Here is a 17,029-nt window from a genome sequence, read left to right on the forward strand (position 1 = left end):
TCACGATGTGCAGTTGCATCTGCAATGGGTCTCCAGTCCTCCTCCACAGAAATAAGTTAAGTTAGCGGGGACATGACAGACACAAGATGGATGGGAAGACGGAGGACCACAGCCTGAAGGGCTGTTCGGAGGCATGCTGCGCATGGTTTAATGGTGTAAGAGAAAACCCTTTGCAAGCTCTAATGGTTTATTTTCTTCCTTTTTTTTTTTTTTTCCCCAAGGAGGAGGGAAGGGAGAAATTAATTTTGAATGTTTTCCCAGCTGCCAGAAAAACCTGGATGCCCAGCTGCCTCTGAGAGCCCAGGGGCTGCCTGAGCAAGTCAGAGCCAGCCAAAACGGTACAGCACCAAGCTTTTGTGCCTTTATTTTTAAAACCTATGAGACCGGTAAGATGTCGGAGCAGAGTCAGAGAAGGAGGGAGCTCCCATGGGTCTCAAACCAGGGCATCCCATGCAGATGAGCCACGCCAAGCCCCCCACGGCTTTGAAGGAGAGCTTTGCCAAATACATTCACCATCTTCATCTTGAAGCACAGGGCATACGTACGCACCCCTCCCACCGCAGCATCTCCCAGCACCACGTCACCGGCCAGGACCATGCCCAGAAGAGCCGGCGAGGGGCCACGCTGCCCGGGGAAGGGAAAGCGAAGGCTCTTGCCAGCCCTTCCCCGACCCGGCGGCACCTCCAGCTTCACCTGCCGCCCCATACCCTCCCAGCCACCGCCTTGTAAACCTCTGATTACAGCTACGCCCATCACTCATCCCAGCAGGACCCGGAGGTGTTCCTGTAACATACACAATTAACAGCAACGACAGCGCTCCGTATGAACGAGGAAAAACGCGTTGCTGAACTACGAGCATCTGTAAGACAACCCTCACGAAAAGGCTTTGCCACACTTTGATGCAATAAGACAAAAGGGTGCTGCACAAGATTAGGAGGATTCAGAAGAGATGTTGCTAAAAATGGTGCGTTTCTCCAGCGAGCCCGGCTCCTTTTGTGCTCATTTTCTGCGATGTCTGACAGCAGCCAGGGGATAAATCTCTCTCACATTTTCTGGGCAATGTAGAAAAGTTACCATTCGAAAGCTAAATGCTCCAAGACGCTTCCAGGGAAAACCAACGCTGTTAACTCTCACCCTGAGCAAACCGAGAACCCTCGTAACCCACGTGTTGATTTTCCTTTAGGTCAGTTAATTGGAATACCAGCACGTGGGGATGCAGAGAGCAGGAAAAAGCCCCACATTGGGTTTCACCTCCCCGCTCCCTCGGCTCCAACCAAAGCCACCGGCAGCCAAAACGCTTTGGTGGAAGGGTTAGTGTGACCACGGCCGAGCCCCGCGCCCGCCGCCCCGCTCAGAGCTGCCTTTGTGGAGGGCAGAAGAAGCGGGGCTTTATTGCGGCGAACATTGGGCCATTGTGCGCCGCATTCCTCGCTTTGTGCCGGGGGACGGCATCTGTTTATATGGCAGCCCTCGACGGAGCGGGGACACTTCACAGCTCTGAAAGGCCATTCTGTAAATGTCAAAGGGCCACCTTGTCTGGCCACCGCCGCCTCCGCGGCCCCGTCTCCCCCGCCGAGGATGCCCCGTGCTGCTGGGAAAGCCGTGGACCTCCAGCCCGGGGCTGTGCCGTCTCCTCCGGGCGCCCTCCCGGCACCAACCGCCGCGACCTCGGGGGCTGGGGAGGGAGGAGGCAACGGGAAGAGCACGATGGCCCCGCAGGGCAAGGCTGGATGGGGTCCTCCGCGGTTCGGCACGAGGAGGAGCAGCAAAAGCGTAACTAACCGCAAAGTCTCAACCCCAAACGGTGGGTCCCGGCTTCCCAGAGCGTCCCTGAAGATCTCGGCAATATGGGGATGGGACAGGCAACTCGGCGCAGAGGAGGGCACGTCAATGGGGAAGGCAGGGAGATGGGGCTGGTCCCCGCTGGACAAACCACTTTTGCCCAACGCAGTCCCTCCATCCCCCAGATCTCTACCGATGCCTCCTCACGGGCGGCAGAAAAAGGCACGGGCAACAAGCGCTGCCTGAAATCCGGCTGGGCCCCACCTCCCCCAAAGCAGAATTCAGCCAGAAGAGCTTAAAAAGTTGAACCAATATTTTTTTTGAGGGCAGTCAATGTTTACCAGAGCAGCAAGTCTGCAACAGGCAACACAGGAACGGCAAAGCGGCTGGAAAAATCAACAAAATAACAGGATTTCTGAGAAGCCACAATTACTGTAGGGGAGATGATAACAATCTACCTTGCCCTGCCGCTGTGCCCAGCCACTCATTCACGGCCCATCCCTGTCTGCGACTGAATAAAAATGGGTGCAGGTACAATATGTACCTGCTTGTGGGGGAAGAGGGGAGGAGAGCTAATGGGATGTAAAGGATATAAGAGTCTGTGATAGGAGAGAGATTTAAATAATTAAAGCACGCAGAAAAATATGCTCTAACAGGGTATTCTTCTGCTTTTATGACGTCCACATGTAACAATTTCCGCTACCAAAAAAAATCTGTTCACTGCAGAGCGATGCTGACAAGGCATTACTGGGAGGTAATCAGCCTCCACTTGTGCTCAGCCAATCTATAAAAGGGAGAGCAGTCTTTGTAAAATAGGGAAAAAGGGGGTTTTTTGTCTGTTTTTAATTTTTTTTTTAAATAAGTCCTTGAGGAGCTGGGCTCCCAAGGTCTTATCTCCAAAGGGGAGCACTGCCCAATGGTGTTTACCGGACTGCTAAAATACAGTAGGATGGAAATGCAGTCCCCACGCAAAGAAAAGACATTTCAGAAGTGTGATGACACTCCAAAGACAGAAAATGAAGATTTTTCTCTATGCAAAATGAGAAGTCCACTAGCTTCCCCCAGATAACCTCCTGTGGTTGGGATGGGCAGAAGCCCTGGGAACACGAGGTCTCTCTCATCTCAAATCATCGCCACGAGCACCCTTCCTGCCCAGGCTGGTGAAGCTCCACAAAAACCTTGAATTTCAATGGCTCTGCATTTACTGACTAACAAAATAAAACCCCAAATTCTGCCCCACGTGGCTTCATACCGCATGATGCTCAAGGTACGTCTAGTCTGTCTAGACCCACCTCAGTGCTTCCCAAGGCCACCAGGACCAATGGTCTTTATCGCTTCGCCCCCTCCACGGTCCCTTGGCATCTTTTCACATCCCACCACCTCTGCAAACCCAGCGTGCAGCTCTCCCTGCCCAGTGTCCCCAAGCTCCTTCAGAAACCCCAGCCCTTATTCAAAGACCTTAACAAAGAACATTGTCCAGTGCTGCTGACCTTACTCTCACCAGCAACGCTCTTGCAAATCCGTATGAGTAAGGGTCACAAGATCAGCCTCTCCAAAGAGAAGCCCGCTACAAAGGCGGCATACAGCGATGGAGACTGCCCAGCTAACAGCACTCCCCTTTCAGCCTCGCAGCATCCCTGCTCCAGGGGACGGCCGTGTCTAAATGCTCTCAGGGACCCTCTGCCTTAATTCTTTTTAATACGAACACAAAGCCTGAGACCCCCTTGAGGGGACAAAACGTCTCTGAATTAACACTTAGGCATTTATAGGCATGCTTTATCTTTTTTTTTCCCTTTTTTTTTTAAAAAAGAAAAACAGAAACAAGTGACAGGAGTTCTCTCTAACGTGACTTATGCCAAGCCTGCAGCTCAGACCGTGCGTGAACCAGGCTCGCACGCTGCAGAGCTGTCTCCCCAGCCAGCGGGAAGGAAAGGCTGCTCAGCTAGCGAAGGAGCAGGGCAGTGTGTTTCAGGGCAGGACACGAACCAAAGCTCGCGTCGACTCCAAGCAGCGCGTCGGAGCCTCTGCTTCCCATCGCCCTTCTGCCTGGGGGGAAACTGAGGCACAGGCAGAGGGAACAACTTAAATTGATTCGCGGACCCCAATTTAACATGCATCTCTCTTCATTAGGGACAACGATAGCATTATGTGTGTTTAGTGTACAGCTATTTTTTTTAAGGGAACTGAAAAAACCTAACCCAGATTAGATGGTTAACACAGGTTTAGCTAAACCACGTGGCAATCCTTGAACACCCACAGCGGCTGCAGCTCTCCTCTTGTTCGCTAGCGCAGGTAACGGTGCAGCAGGAGTTGCGTCACCTTGTCTTCCCTGGGACCGGAATAAGTTAGTTTAACACTCAAAAAACCTCCTGGGGAATTAGGAAATTGAGGGCTCAACCCTTCTGCCGGGCAGCGGCGTCTCATAGCATCTTCTCTGCTTCGCAGCCCTGCTCCTCCGCTCACATCCCAAATCGCGGGGTGCGAGAGCAGCTGCGTGGGGACCCTCGCTCGTGGGCTAAACACGCTGTCCCCGCGGCTGCAGGGCCACGCTTTGGAGAAAAGCCACAAAGGCTTGTGTGCTGGGCTAGGAAAACCTCGAATGAATGCCTTGCAAGGGGTCAATCAGGGTAACAGCACCTCTCCCTCCCTGCACCGGGTACAGGAAAGCCCTGCAGCGGCACACGGCAGATGAGCCGGCGGGGCCCCAGACCGCGGGGATGCACTGGGCTACCCTTGGCCAGTTTTTACCCACGTTTGCAGACGAGTGTGCGGTTGGCCAGTGCTGTTAGCAAGATAAAAATAAATAAATTGAAAAAATGCAGAGTCATTTGAAATCTGCTCACCAGGAGGGTACCACACAGTGCCTCTTTCAGGCTGGGCTCTTCCTGTGTGCAGTCCTGCTCCTTTAAATAAATCAGCCAGAGGACAGGTTTACACAGGAAAATTATTTCCGCATGCATTTAAATAGCTGCGCCTGTACAGCTCCTCATGCCGGTGCACGACTGCTGCTCTGCAGCGGGGAAAGGCTTCCCCCGAACCAAACCCCTTTCCTCTCGCCCTGCTGCCACGGGCTGCCGTGGGGAGCAGCCACTGCGCCGGCTGGCCGAGCCACGAGTCAGCTGGGGACACGCAAGCGGCGTTTTGGGCGAAGCTGCACCGCAGGACGCGGAGGGCAGGGGTGTGCCGGGCACTGCAGAAACACTGCGAGGAGCCCCAGCGCTCCCACCGCTGCCCCGGCCGGTGGGGCTGGAGACCTCCATCTCCCCAAACCACCTTCGCTGCCTCTGGCTTCGCTCCTTGGCCGGCCGGAGGGAGCGGGAGATGAGAGTTCAGGCAGAGGACTCTGCTCACATAAAGAAAAAAGAAAAAGAAACGCACAGGGGTGCAAGCCTGGGAGATGTGGGCTGGCCAGCCTGGGCGTGGTGACCTTCTCCAGCAGCATCGCCTTCACCTTTGCCTCCTCCACCAGGAAGGGACATTCTTGCTTCCTCGGAGGACAGACAGACGGACAACAGAGCTCAAGGTGCCCAAAAGATGGTGAGAAATGCAGCTGGTGGGGGGCAGCTTCTGGCTGGGACCACGTTGCCATGGGCTGGGGCCACCAGCAGGCACCCTCCCCACCCAGACACTGTCGCCGGGGCTTTGCAGCGGGAGCACAGCCCTTCCCGCTCAGCCCGTGCGCCCACATGAGTCACCGTCCTCATTCTCCACTACTCCATGACCTTGACCATGGCCCTTGAAACTTCAGCTTCTTTCTCCACCCTTACTCTATGGACTAGGAACACCTCCAGGCCACAGCTATCTTTTTAGCAGTCATCTATACAGCATCCAACCCAGTGAAATGTGGTTTTATCTGAGGTTTCTAGGCGTTACCGCAACGGGGACAACACATTCCCCCTCTCCGAGATGTGTCAGCCCTCTCCGAGCAGCCCAGGATTGCATCCAGCCCCACAGCAAGCTCCAGCTTCAGCTACACACAGCTTTTCATCTAACAAAAAAATCACCCAAACCAGAGCACAGAAATCCTCTGCCATCCCAGAGGGGGATCTGTGTGGATCTCCCCAGATAATCAAATTTAAACCACCACCAAAAGAGACCTTTGATTAGCAGCCGTGGAGTCCACTCATAGCAACGGCATGTCAGGTCAATGTTCACTCTCAAAATCAACTGTCTGCCTCGGGAAAGGGATTTTTTTTATTTTTATTTGATGGTCTGCATTTGAGGTCTAGTTAATAAACAGTGTACTTGGGTGTGCCATCTGGCCAGCCATAGAGCATGCCTAGGAATAATACTAATAAATCATCATATGGTGGTGCTTTAAAAGGCAGTTTTACAAAAGCCTGGGCAAGCTGATTGAAACCTAGCAGGCACGTTTTGCGTGCCCCAAGAGCTCAGCCTTCAGGCAGTCCGTCTCTCAAATCAGCCGTTGTCAAAAAGGGTCAGAGTCCAAAATTACGCTGCTGTTTTCTCAGATACTCATCTGAGCAGCGGACGCTTTTTTCTTAAGCCAGCACACAGGAATTAACTTGTGCAAGTTAGAGTTGGGCTGGCGCTTTACAAAATAAATACATGAAAAATACAACTTACAGTATTTTTAATGTCAACAAAACAGCAGCTGGTTGCTGGTATTGGGCAACGCTTGTGTGCCTCATCCCAAGTGGGGATTGCCCGGAGGGACGGAGGGACACACACCCCTCATCCAGGGACTCAGCGGCAGGTAGACACCAAACCTAGAGCTCCAGAGCCAGTGCTTCCAGCACAAGAGCCCAAAATCTCATTCCTGGATTCACACGCACATCTCCTTGCAATGCAGAAGAGGCTCTCCCACCCGTCGGGACAGACCCCACCGCAGGGATGGTACCCACGTCCCAGATGCCTCCCCCCGTCCATCCCAGCCACGGACAAGCAGGAGATGTGTCCAGCCCCGTACCTGAGCCATCCACAGCCGCCCCGCTTTAACGCAATGGAAACGATGGGTGCTTTTGCCCTGCCGGATTTTGCATCCCACTTCATTTTCCCACACACATCGCTGTGCAGGAGGCTGCCCATCTCGCAGCCATACTGATGCCCTCAGCCCTACAACACGGACAACTGACCTCATTTTCCTCTTTTTAAACACCCAGAGGTCATCTCCGTCTGCAGCAAAGACAGAGATGGAGTGGGGACGGTCATCTCCGTCTCCGTCCCCACTGAGCAGGGAAGAGAAACACAGAGCGATCTCTGTTAACATCAGTCCTCCTCCCCGAGTCTTCCTCCAAATTTTGCCCTATGCTGCCTTTTCTAAGTGCCCAAGGATCCGCATCTCCCACATCCCTCAAGGCTGTAAAATGGTGCTGAAGAGGAGAAGCTAGGAGGTCCTCTGCCATTTCTGGGTCCATACACATTGGGGTTGGGTGTGACGGCTCACTACGTGCATGAACTCCGCCTTGTTCTCCTTCACAAATTGGAGCATCTCACCTGAAGTTCCCAAGGGCGTTTCTTGGCTCACTCCATGCAGCGGGATGTGGGGAGACGTGTCCCACAACCACGCTTTGCTTGCTGCCCAGTGACTCAGGGCAAGAACCCTCCCTCCCTCCCAGTTAACCCAGCTGCTCCAGTAGCACCTCCCTTCTCTCCCAGCCCTCAAAGATAAGATTTGTCCCATCTGCCTTTCTGCCCAATTTGCCTTTCCAGTAGATCTGACCCAGCTCAGGTTTTCCAGTCTGTGGCAAACCCTGATGCTTCCAGTCACATCTTCCCATACCTAAAACAACCACTAAAAAAACAAGTGAAAAGCTCTACACTCTCCACCCCCGAGAATCACCTTTTTTAGCAAGAAGGTCACTCTAGCCAACTGGAGCATTGCTTTTAAGTTCTGCTTTTTCAGAGCTTATGCAAGCAGAAAAATGCAGCACTGAGACAAAAAGGAAGGACTTCAACACAGGCTTCAGATGCTTGGAAAAAAAAAAGGTATAAAATAATTACAAACAGCATGTCCCTGCAGAACATTTCGATTCTGACTCAGCCCCAGCCTTGGCAGGAAAGTGCAGGTATTCAACACGCGCTGAGCCTGGACCAAACCCTAAAAGATAACAAGGTTGATGCCAGCACGAAGCAACCAGCGCAGAAACGTATTGCACCCGCACGCAGGTATCGCTTCCCTTGCAGGGCCCTGGAGAAGGGTCGGGGGCTCCGGGAAGTGCCCTTGCTGCCGACTTTCTGGTGCCCAGGAAGGCTGGAAGTTGCTGCAGGGTGGTTTGATGGGGGGATCTCCTCCAAGGAGAGACCCTGCATCTCACTGCCTGCGAGCACGAGCAGGGGACCCAAAGGGTGCGGCTGCTGCTCAACCGTTATCTGTAGGAATCAAGTGATACCCTCAACTCAGCAACAAATCTCTAATGACTGACAGATCACTGGAAGTTGGAAAAAAAATAACTGCACGCTGGCTTTTAAAAGGCAAAATGTGAGGGTGGGTAAGGTGAAATGAAGGGGAACACGTTCATTATACAAGAGCTCAAAGCATCAGCTGTGGTGACTTTCTTGACCCAGCAAAGGGGAGGAGGAGGCAGGGTTAAACGCCAGGCAAGGCAGGAGCTGCCGCTGCTGCTGGGCTGCCGCTGCTCTCACGGTGCTCGGCGAGGGCAGAGCACAAAGCACCGCTTGCCTCCGGGGTAACGAATATGCCTCTGGAAAACAAACCTCTCCAGGCTCATCCGCTCCCCTCCCGAGCTCAAGCGCGAAGGCAGTCCTGTGCGATAGGGACTAACGGATGCACACGGCATTAGAGGAGATGGTTCTGCTGCCGTGCAACTCAGAAATACAAGTTAACTCCCTTGTGGGCCGACGGGGCTTTTACCACAGCTATGGATATTTTCATAATCCAGATCTTGAAAGACAGGAAAAATACGCTTTATGAATTTTTATAAGGCCGGCTTCCTTCCTGCTTTTTCTTTTCTTTTTTTCTTTTTTTTCCTTTTCTTTTTTTTTTAAATACTAGCACCAGATGACAAGATCCATTCTTGCCTGATCTGCATCCCGAATCCCAAAATATCCCCAAACGCCAGTGCCGCGCACACAGCCTCCCCCCGGGAGGCTCAGCCAAACGCCGCCTTACTTACTCATCACACCGGGCGCTGCTGGAGCCGGCGGGGCTGCAGCCGCAGGGACGGCACCGCTGGCTCCTCCGCTCCAGGTAGAACCCCTCGGCACAGCTCTCGCACCGCAGCCCCGTGTAGCCTTCGAGGCAGGGACACTGCCCCGTGGTGCCGTTGCATCCGGCCGCGCTGGCGCTCCCCACGACGCTGCAGTTGCACAGGTCTCCTGCAAGGGGAAAGAGAGGCTGAAAGCGGTGTGCAGGGGGCACGGCGCTGAGCAAGAGCCCGAGCGGGGCCAGCGTCGCTGTCAGCACGGCTGCCCTCCCTTTGCTCACCCCCCGTTGGAAACATCGTCGCCGTAAGGATGATATTTGCTTTAAAATGTCGAGATGATAACAAAGAAATGATGGGAGCACCCTGGGGTTTGAACCCCCGTGGTTCACGTTCCAAATCTCTCTCCAAAGGAGAACTAGAAGATTATGCGTATCACTACTTAAATACACATATATGTAGCTGTATATAATGTCCGTATGTATACACGCACACATATACACACTCATGGTTGTCTGGTTACGCAACTCCAGGAGCTGACAAGCGCTAGCTGTTGTAATATTAGAATAAAATCAGCAACAAGTGGCAGAGTCACTAATTGTCAGATCCTCCATTTCACACCACTGGAACACCTCCCATTTACCAGCGGGCTGGTCTTTACGACACAGGACATCATAAGCAGCCTGCACGATGAACCGGCACCAGCATCTCCCTCTCCTGGAGAACTGACACAGAATTCCCCGACCGGGAGCTGAGGGAGCGGAGGAGCTCCAGGCGTTCGGGCCAATGGCAGGGGTCCTGACTGCCCAAGCTCCCCTAAAAATCTGTCCTTGGGGAGCACTGAGCACATGGAAACGGCTTTAAACACCGGGGTGGTGGAGCCGGGGCAAGACGGAGAGCTCCTGGCTACCGCCCTTCGCCACCTAAACCACAACGGGCCACCTGCAGCCCCGTGGCAAGGGGGACGGCTCTGGGGACCCACGCACGTGCCTTGGGGACGCTCATTTACAGGGGCGATGGAAAGCACGCACCGAGCGGCTGCTTTTTTAAGAGAGGAGCAAATCTTTTGATCAAGTGATGAATTCCCAGTCAGCCTGCACGTTATTTCTCATAATACTTTAAAGCATCAAACGCACCAAAGAGAACAACCTCTCCCCGGCAATTTGTTTCTGCCAAGAGCTGTATCTCTGTTCCTTCATTGCAAAATATTTAGTGCCTTAATAATGTAAAGTCTTTTTCTGCCAAGGGTGAATTATAAACAAGGATTATTTGCAGAAATAGTGCATAAAGTATCAGGGGCTTTACGCCACCGTTGGTATTTGTTATTCCCTGAGAAAAATCAGTATTCAGGGCACTTCACGAAGAGGGGAGAGGCCTGGTCCCCATCCCAAGAAAACTTGACTTAAACAAAGCTCAAATCATGTCAAGAAGACCCAACACTAACGCTCCACGTCAGCATTAGTGTTTCAGATTATTTAATATTTATATTGCACACTTATGCCCCAATCCAGTGGAAAGGACCTCAGCAGGTGCCTGGATCGAACCACACTTAAAACCCAGTGACTTAATAAAGATTAATTTATGAATATGTAAGTAATCTGCTGAAATCGGACCACAGTGAAGACCTCAGAGTGCCTTTGCACATACAAGCCATAAGGTCTCCCCTTATGGGGAGCAGCATTGTAAAGGCTCCCCGATGCCCTTGCCCTGGGTCATTCGCCGGCGGACTGCAGCAGAACGGGCAGATTATAGAGCGGTTTGGTAAACGCGTTAAATGAACATAAAATCACGATTAGAAGTGGACTTGTCAAGGAACACGACAAGCCAAGCGCGATGAAGGATCCCCCTCTCCCAAAAAGGGATCGTGCGAAGCCGCAGGACCTCTCTGACCGACAGACAGCCAGGCTGCGGCACCCCGGTGCTTTTCCGTTTTAACTGTTTTCTTCCAGTGCACAATGAAGTACGGGTTATTTCGCTTTATTACCCTATCAATACATCCACGGTATCCCCACAGAAGTCATTTTGTACCTACACACCTGTGAAATTGCACCTAAATTTTCTTCAATCTAAACTAGTAAATAGGACAAACACCTCAAGATCTGCAATTATCCACTTCAGCATCCACTTCACACAACGAACTAAATTCCCATCTCAATTACCCAAGCCAAACCGTATCGATTTGGGCACTTGGGCTGCTCCAGCCAACGGGAGCCGCAAAAACTCGTTGAGCACAAGTGCATTGGAGTTTGTCAAACATGCATCAAAACGAATTTACCTTTCAAAGCTCGTTGCGTGCGGTGCCATTAGACCTGCTAGACTTGATTAAGAAAAGAAAAAAAGCACTGTGTCAGTTCTGACGGCAACGTGAGGCGGTGAGAGGGCAGGTCCGGCACGGCGGCGATGAGCTGCTCCGTGCTGCGGGGTAACTGCTGGAGGTCACTTAGAAATTCAACTTATATTCACACTTTTAGGTAAGGTACATCATTGAAGAAGATTCCCGGGTGGAATGCGGCTGACATGGCAAGGCCATTCCATGGCAGTTCCCTAGGCCTGCAACCTTAGACGTCGGTGACGCCAGGGGAGCTTGGTGTGCTGACCCCAAGAGCTACTGCCCGGAGGGTGCAGCGGTGTGGAGACGCCGCGGCCGGGCTCTGCGATTCAATGGGAACTCAAAGGTGTTGTGTGGGACCAGTAAGCTGCACGTTTGCTATCCTCGGCCAACAGTCTGTCACGTTTCTGACAAAATGCTGTCCTTTGATGAACTTTGCTCATTATAACATCATTATAATACCAAAACACACCTCCATCCCAAAAGCTACCCGCCTCTAAGGTGCGACTGCCCCTCACTGAGCTTGCGCTTTGAATTTTTCCTAGCCTATAGCTTTAAAAGCGAAGCGAGAAAACTTTACACCAATCCTAAAAAAAGATGTATGACTAGAGTCACTCAAGCTCCACCCGAAAGGTGAAAGGTAGTATAAAATGGCTTAAGAGAAAGAGAATGTTAGGGGAAACACCATCGCGTACCACTCTGACCTCTGGGATCAGGCGACGGGCTGAGCCGCTCTTCCCCCCCATCGGGACGCCTTTGGGTAAGAGTCGAACACTTGGTTATTCCAAGTGCCTCCCCGGGAAACTTAGAAATCTCTCCAGAGCTGCTTTATCATCTTTTAATGCGCTTCTAGCCGGCAGTGTCACTCATACTCTTGGTATTTGCACATGCTTTGCAGACAGTGAATTTATCACCGGTAATCCAAAGAATCTGTGCATCTGTTGCTCTAATAAACTGCCCTCTTTATTAATCTAGCCGTGGTAGTTATTGAACACGACCAGACTCTTTAAGTGTGGCCGTGATAGTTCATGCAACACGACTAGACGGGGGGTGCAGCGCGTTTAAATTAACGCTGTCACCTTAACTCTGCTGAGTGGCTGCATATACCGTCCTTAGAAAAGAACCGTTGACCAAGTCCGAGACTAAGACTGGACTTGGCCGCACCTAGACTCCCCTCTGAGAAGAAGTTTAGAAAGCAAGGGGGTCCTGTCTGAACCTCCTGACTCAACGGGAGGGTTCCCCCCCAGCCGCTCCTCAGACCCCTGTGCGACAGCGGCTCTTAACGCAACACGTGCAGAGCCCACCCCGCGCTGCGGGAACAGCACAGCCAGAGCCGCCGCCGGCTGCGCGCTGAGCCCGTCCCAGCTCTACGGCAGCACCGGCCGAGAGCTGAACTTCTTCAGCTGGAAAGAGAAGGGTGCTACAAGTCAAATTCCCGTTCCAAATGCTGCCATCCTGCTGGCGTGCGTGCGATGGGTAAGAGTTCCTCCACGCTGATGGGGAGCATCCGTAAGCACTGCCCCGCTCCCGCCCTCTCCATCCAGCAAACCAGCACCGATGGACGCGGCTCGCCAGGAGCTGTCAGAGCCCAAAAGGACACACTGGCACGGCCGATACCCGGGCACGTTGCTGTAAAAATTAAATAACCTCATCCACTGCGAGAGGCTGAAAGGCCCCTCGCTGAGACAGGGCTCTGCTGTAGCAGGTTTATGAACCTGGTTTTGTGGCCGTGATTGCACTAGGAGAAAAAGAAGGGCTGTCCCCAAATATATTATACTGACAGGAAGGGGAAAAACTGATTTTGACAGCATATTACCTTCCAAGAAAATCAGCCATGGCAAAAAAGTTAAAACCAGGTCAGGGAAGAGGAGCTGCATATATTGGCAAAAGTCTCACATTTCTTTTGCCCTTTATCGAAGGACCTCAATCATCCATCAAAAGGGTCCGGCCATCGCCAAACCGTGCTGCAGCTCACCGGGAACATCATCGCTACTTACAGGAGCCCCACACGTGCCAGGCGGCAGCGGGAGGCAAAGGCAGGGTCCAGCCGAGCCCCGCTGCCTTATCCGAGAGATGTGAACATGAGCAGCCTTGCTGGAAGAAGAGCTGACTTTGGGTTGATCTTGGCCATGGCACCAACCACCAAACTGGGTTCTCCTTCCGACGGCACGGTTGTTTGTGCATTGAGACGCTTTTGGAAAGCCGTACGCTTTCCAAAAACACACACAGATACTTCCCAATGCCTTTTTTTTCCCCCCACAGGTCAGTGCCCATCAAAATTGCACAAAGTCGGGTCAAAACCTGGAGGCGGCGCAGCCTCAGCAGCCGAACTCAACGGCAACACGGACACCACCAGCTCTGCATGGGCCGGTTCCCCAGGAGAGCCAGGAATGCTGCAATAATCCAAACTAACACAAGCAAAAAGCAGGGTTTTGTTCGCAGGCTGGTGGAGCGGTGGCTCCAGTTGCCTGGGCAGCGACGGGGGAGGCTGGTTCTGCTGCAGCGGGGGCGCGGAGCTGAGCCCGTCTGCTGCGGAAGCAATCGGGAAGCTGCAAAATCGCCCCCGAGCGCGCGATACGGCACGACGGGGCAGATACAGAAGACATCTCCCAAAAGGGTCATTTCTTTGCGGGCCCTGCTTCTCCCAAACCACCCCAGAGATTTTTGGGGAGGGAGGGTGGCTCGCTTCAGGGGAGCGGCATCATGCGTGGCCCCCGCCACCCCCCCCACGACACCCTTGCTGCACCCAGCTCAGCTCGTGCGTCCGCCCGGCTGATGCAACCCAAAAATGCCCTAAAGCCCCTTTGGTTGGGCAGCGGAGGAGAACCAGACAGCAGCATTAAAATCCATTGCCTAGCGCAGCGTCGAGGTTTGACATGATGATGTACCAGACTATGAAAACCGGAGGCTTAATTTAAAAGACACTTTGTTGTCCCGATGGCAATCCAAAGGTGGGTTCGAGAAGGCGAGAATGGTCCGCAGCCAGAATAGGAAAGCGATAACGAACATCTACCTTAGACGTCTGGGAATACACCAAGGATGTTAAGCACTACAGAAGAAGATTAGGGAACATTATCCTGGCTCCTGGCCAGAGCCTTGGTTTTTGGAGCCTTTATTCAGTTTTCTCAAGCAAATGTTTTGCTTTTGAAGGTAACCTTCAAAAACACCTTCCCGAGAGCTTTTGTGAACGCAAAGGAACGATCAAGGGTGGATGAACCCCGGAGCTGCCCCGCGCCGGGATGCTCAGCCACGGTTGGAGGTGTTGTGTTGAGGTTGGGATAACACCATCAGCAACGGGAGCCAAGGGCAAAGACCTCGCAGGGATGGGGCACTGCTCCAAGCTCCGACTGCCGGCTCTCCCCAGCTTGCTATAGTCACCCAGCCTCGCTCTGCCTCAGTTTCCCCATCCATGGGGTGTTCACACACACACCCCCCCCCGCCCAGGGCCACCGAGCTCTGCTCGTCTCTGCCTCTGTTTCCCATTTCCAAAACACCGAGGTTTCCCTTCCTTCCCCATAAAGCACCATGCAACAGCTCAAAGCGCTTGGCTATCGGTGATAAAAGCCATCACCTTTCCTCGTGAGGGTGTTGACAGGCTTTAATTAATTAACAGCCCGATGACATTTTGAGATCCCAGAACAGAGGCACTATAAAAGCGCGTATCACCGCCACACGTTACTCCTTCAAGCAAAAAAAAAACCAAAACCAAACACCGCTTCCTTCATGAGCAGCATTTTAACCTTTACTTTTCATTGCTTAGAGGCAGGTGGAGTAAAAGAAAAGGCTTACAGTTTGCTACAGCAAGGGACACGCTGCTGTAGGGGAGACGGAGATTTAACATGCAGTTTCAGTCAGCTGCAACCCTGAATCGATCAACGCCAAAGTCGTAGATTACTAATAAACTGGAGAATAGTTATTTCTGGTTCTTATTGTACTGGATACATGCCACGGCTGCAAGCAGCACCAACACAACCAAGAACGTGCCAGGTTAGCAGGCCCTGGGGAGCGCGAGCCCCTCCAGCCCGCACCCCCAGGCAGGGATCTCCTCCAAATCCCACCCCGGTGCAAAGCCCGACCCTGCAAACCCCAGCGACGTCCCAGCCTGAGCCAGGCCCGGCGTGACACCGTGTCCCTTCATCTCCCATCCCCTCCTAGTACTTAAGCAGGGCTCGTTCTGGTGTAAAAATAATTTCTCAAATTATTTTCTCACGTCCTTTCAGACTTGCAGTGGTTTAAGTCTTCGCGCATATTTTAAGCGCGATTCCTTCTCCCATCCAAGCCACTTAGTGAATGAATAATTTAAAAACGGGTGAAATATTTACAAATGGTAAAAGAAGAAATCACTGTGAAACGCATGAAGATGACTGTACGAAACCATATTTGCTGGGGACATCCTGAAACAGCGCAAATCCTGAACGCAGTCACCTACTCCCTGAGAGCCGACATGGAAAATCCAAGATGCACATTTTCTGTTAGAAGAACACGCAGCTGACAGAGCAAGCTGTGAAGTCCCAGGGATGCTATTTATTGTCCTGCTTCAAAAACATCCCCAGGGAGACAGCCATTTTCTAGTCTCTGGACTAGGAGATGGGAAAAAAAATAAATTTTAAAAAAAAGTATATATACGTATAACCTGGAGGTACTGTTAGGTTTTTGGGTGCTAGCGCTGCCACGGCAGCGCCGGGAGCCAGAGGCGGGAGCCGGCGTGGTTTCTGCAGCGCGGGGCGGCTGAGGCAGGCACCTGCAGGCGTCCCACCGGATTTACAGCGGCAGTAACGACGGCAGGCCCGGGGCATCTCCGCCATTTGTCGGCAGAGGCAAAGCCAGGCATCCCCACCTCCTCCCTCCGTTGTTTGCACCCTAATTCCTCCCCTGCGCACGTGGCTCAAGGTGAGCAGCCCAAAAGCCCGGCCAGTCCCGGGAGGCACTCGCTTCTTGATTACCAACTGCCTGTAGTTACGCTGGGTTTACACCGACGTAATCTCACTTCACACCACTCTGACCTCCCAAATATTAAAGCAGCACCGGCTCAATATCCCATTCATTTGCACAAAGAGGATGAAGCCAGCGTATTCACTGCACACGACGGCGTCCCGTCCCTGGAAAGGCTCCGTTTTGGTATTAATTCAGCAGTTTCCCCCCCTCTCCCTGCACTTCATTCCCAAATTCAAGCCCTACCTTCTCTCCCTTTTCCCTCATTTCCCCTCCTCAATCCCTCTCCAGGCCCCATTTCTGACAACACAGGAATAAAGGGATCAGGCAGCAGGTTTAAAAATCTATCCAAGGCCATTTCCTTTCCCCGTGTATTAAACTGTGGAACTCATTGTCAGGGGATGTTCTGGGAGCCAGAAATACCTATGGCTTCAAAGGACGACTGGATAAGCTCGCGGAGGACAGGTCCGCTGGTAGCTGTTAAATACAGGGATCTGGAGGAAGCATCCTGATGGGAAAGTCCCTGAAACGCTGGCTGCGAAAAGTCAGGATTATGCCCGGTCCTCTTGGCATCTTCTTCTGGCCAGTCTTGGATGGGTGAAGCTTTGGTCTGCCCCAGCCTGGCAGTTTTGATTTTCTCCCTGTTTTCATTGCTCGGGGACGTTTGCAGCTCCAGTCCTCCCCCCAAACACACAAATCCCCCTTAAACAGTTAGACAGGGCTATTTCCACGGGGAATTTTTTCTTATTACAGCCAAAGATGCAGCTGTGCTTTCCCCCTCACCTCTCCACAGGCTATTTCCCTTAACCCCGAGAAGATATTTCATCCCCTCAGTATGATCCACCGGTGGGCTAAACCTCCC

The 17,029-nt window shown here is 52.6% G+C and overlaps 1 protein-coding gene across 1 annotated transcript in view; it reads right to left on the reverse strand.

Annotated features, from left to right (window-relative positions):
• Positions 1 to 17,029, reverse strand: part of MEGF9 (multiple EGF like domains 9) — a 55,160-nt gene that overhangs the window by 14,859 nt on the left and 23,272 nt on the right. The window contains exon 2 of the mRNA XM_075519689.1: positions 8,880 to 9,081. Coding sequence (XP_075375804.1) covers positions 8,880 to 9,081 — 202 coding nt within the window. The remainder of the gene's footprint in view (positions 1 to 8,879; positions 9,082 to 17,029) is intronic.

The sequence above is a fragment of the Mycteria americana genome, chromosome 17 (genome assembly GCF_035582795.1).
Source record: "Mycteria americana isolate JAX WOST 10 ecotype Jacksonville Zoo and Gardens chromosome 17, USCA_MyAme_1.0, whole genome shotgun sequence".
Taxonomy (NCBI): Eukaryota; Metazoa; Chordata; class Aves; order Ciconiiformes; family Ciconiidae; genus Mycteria; species Mycteria americana.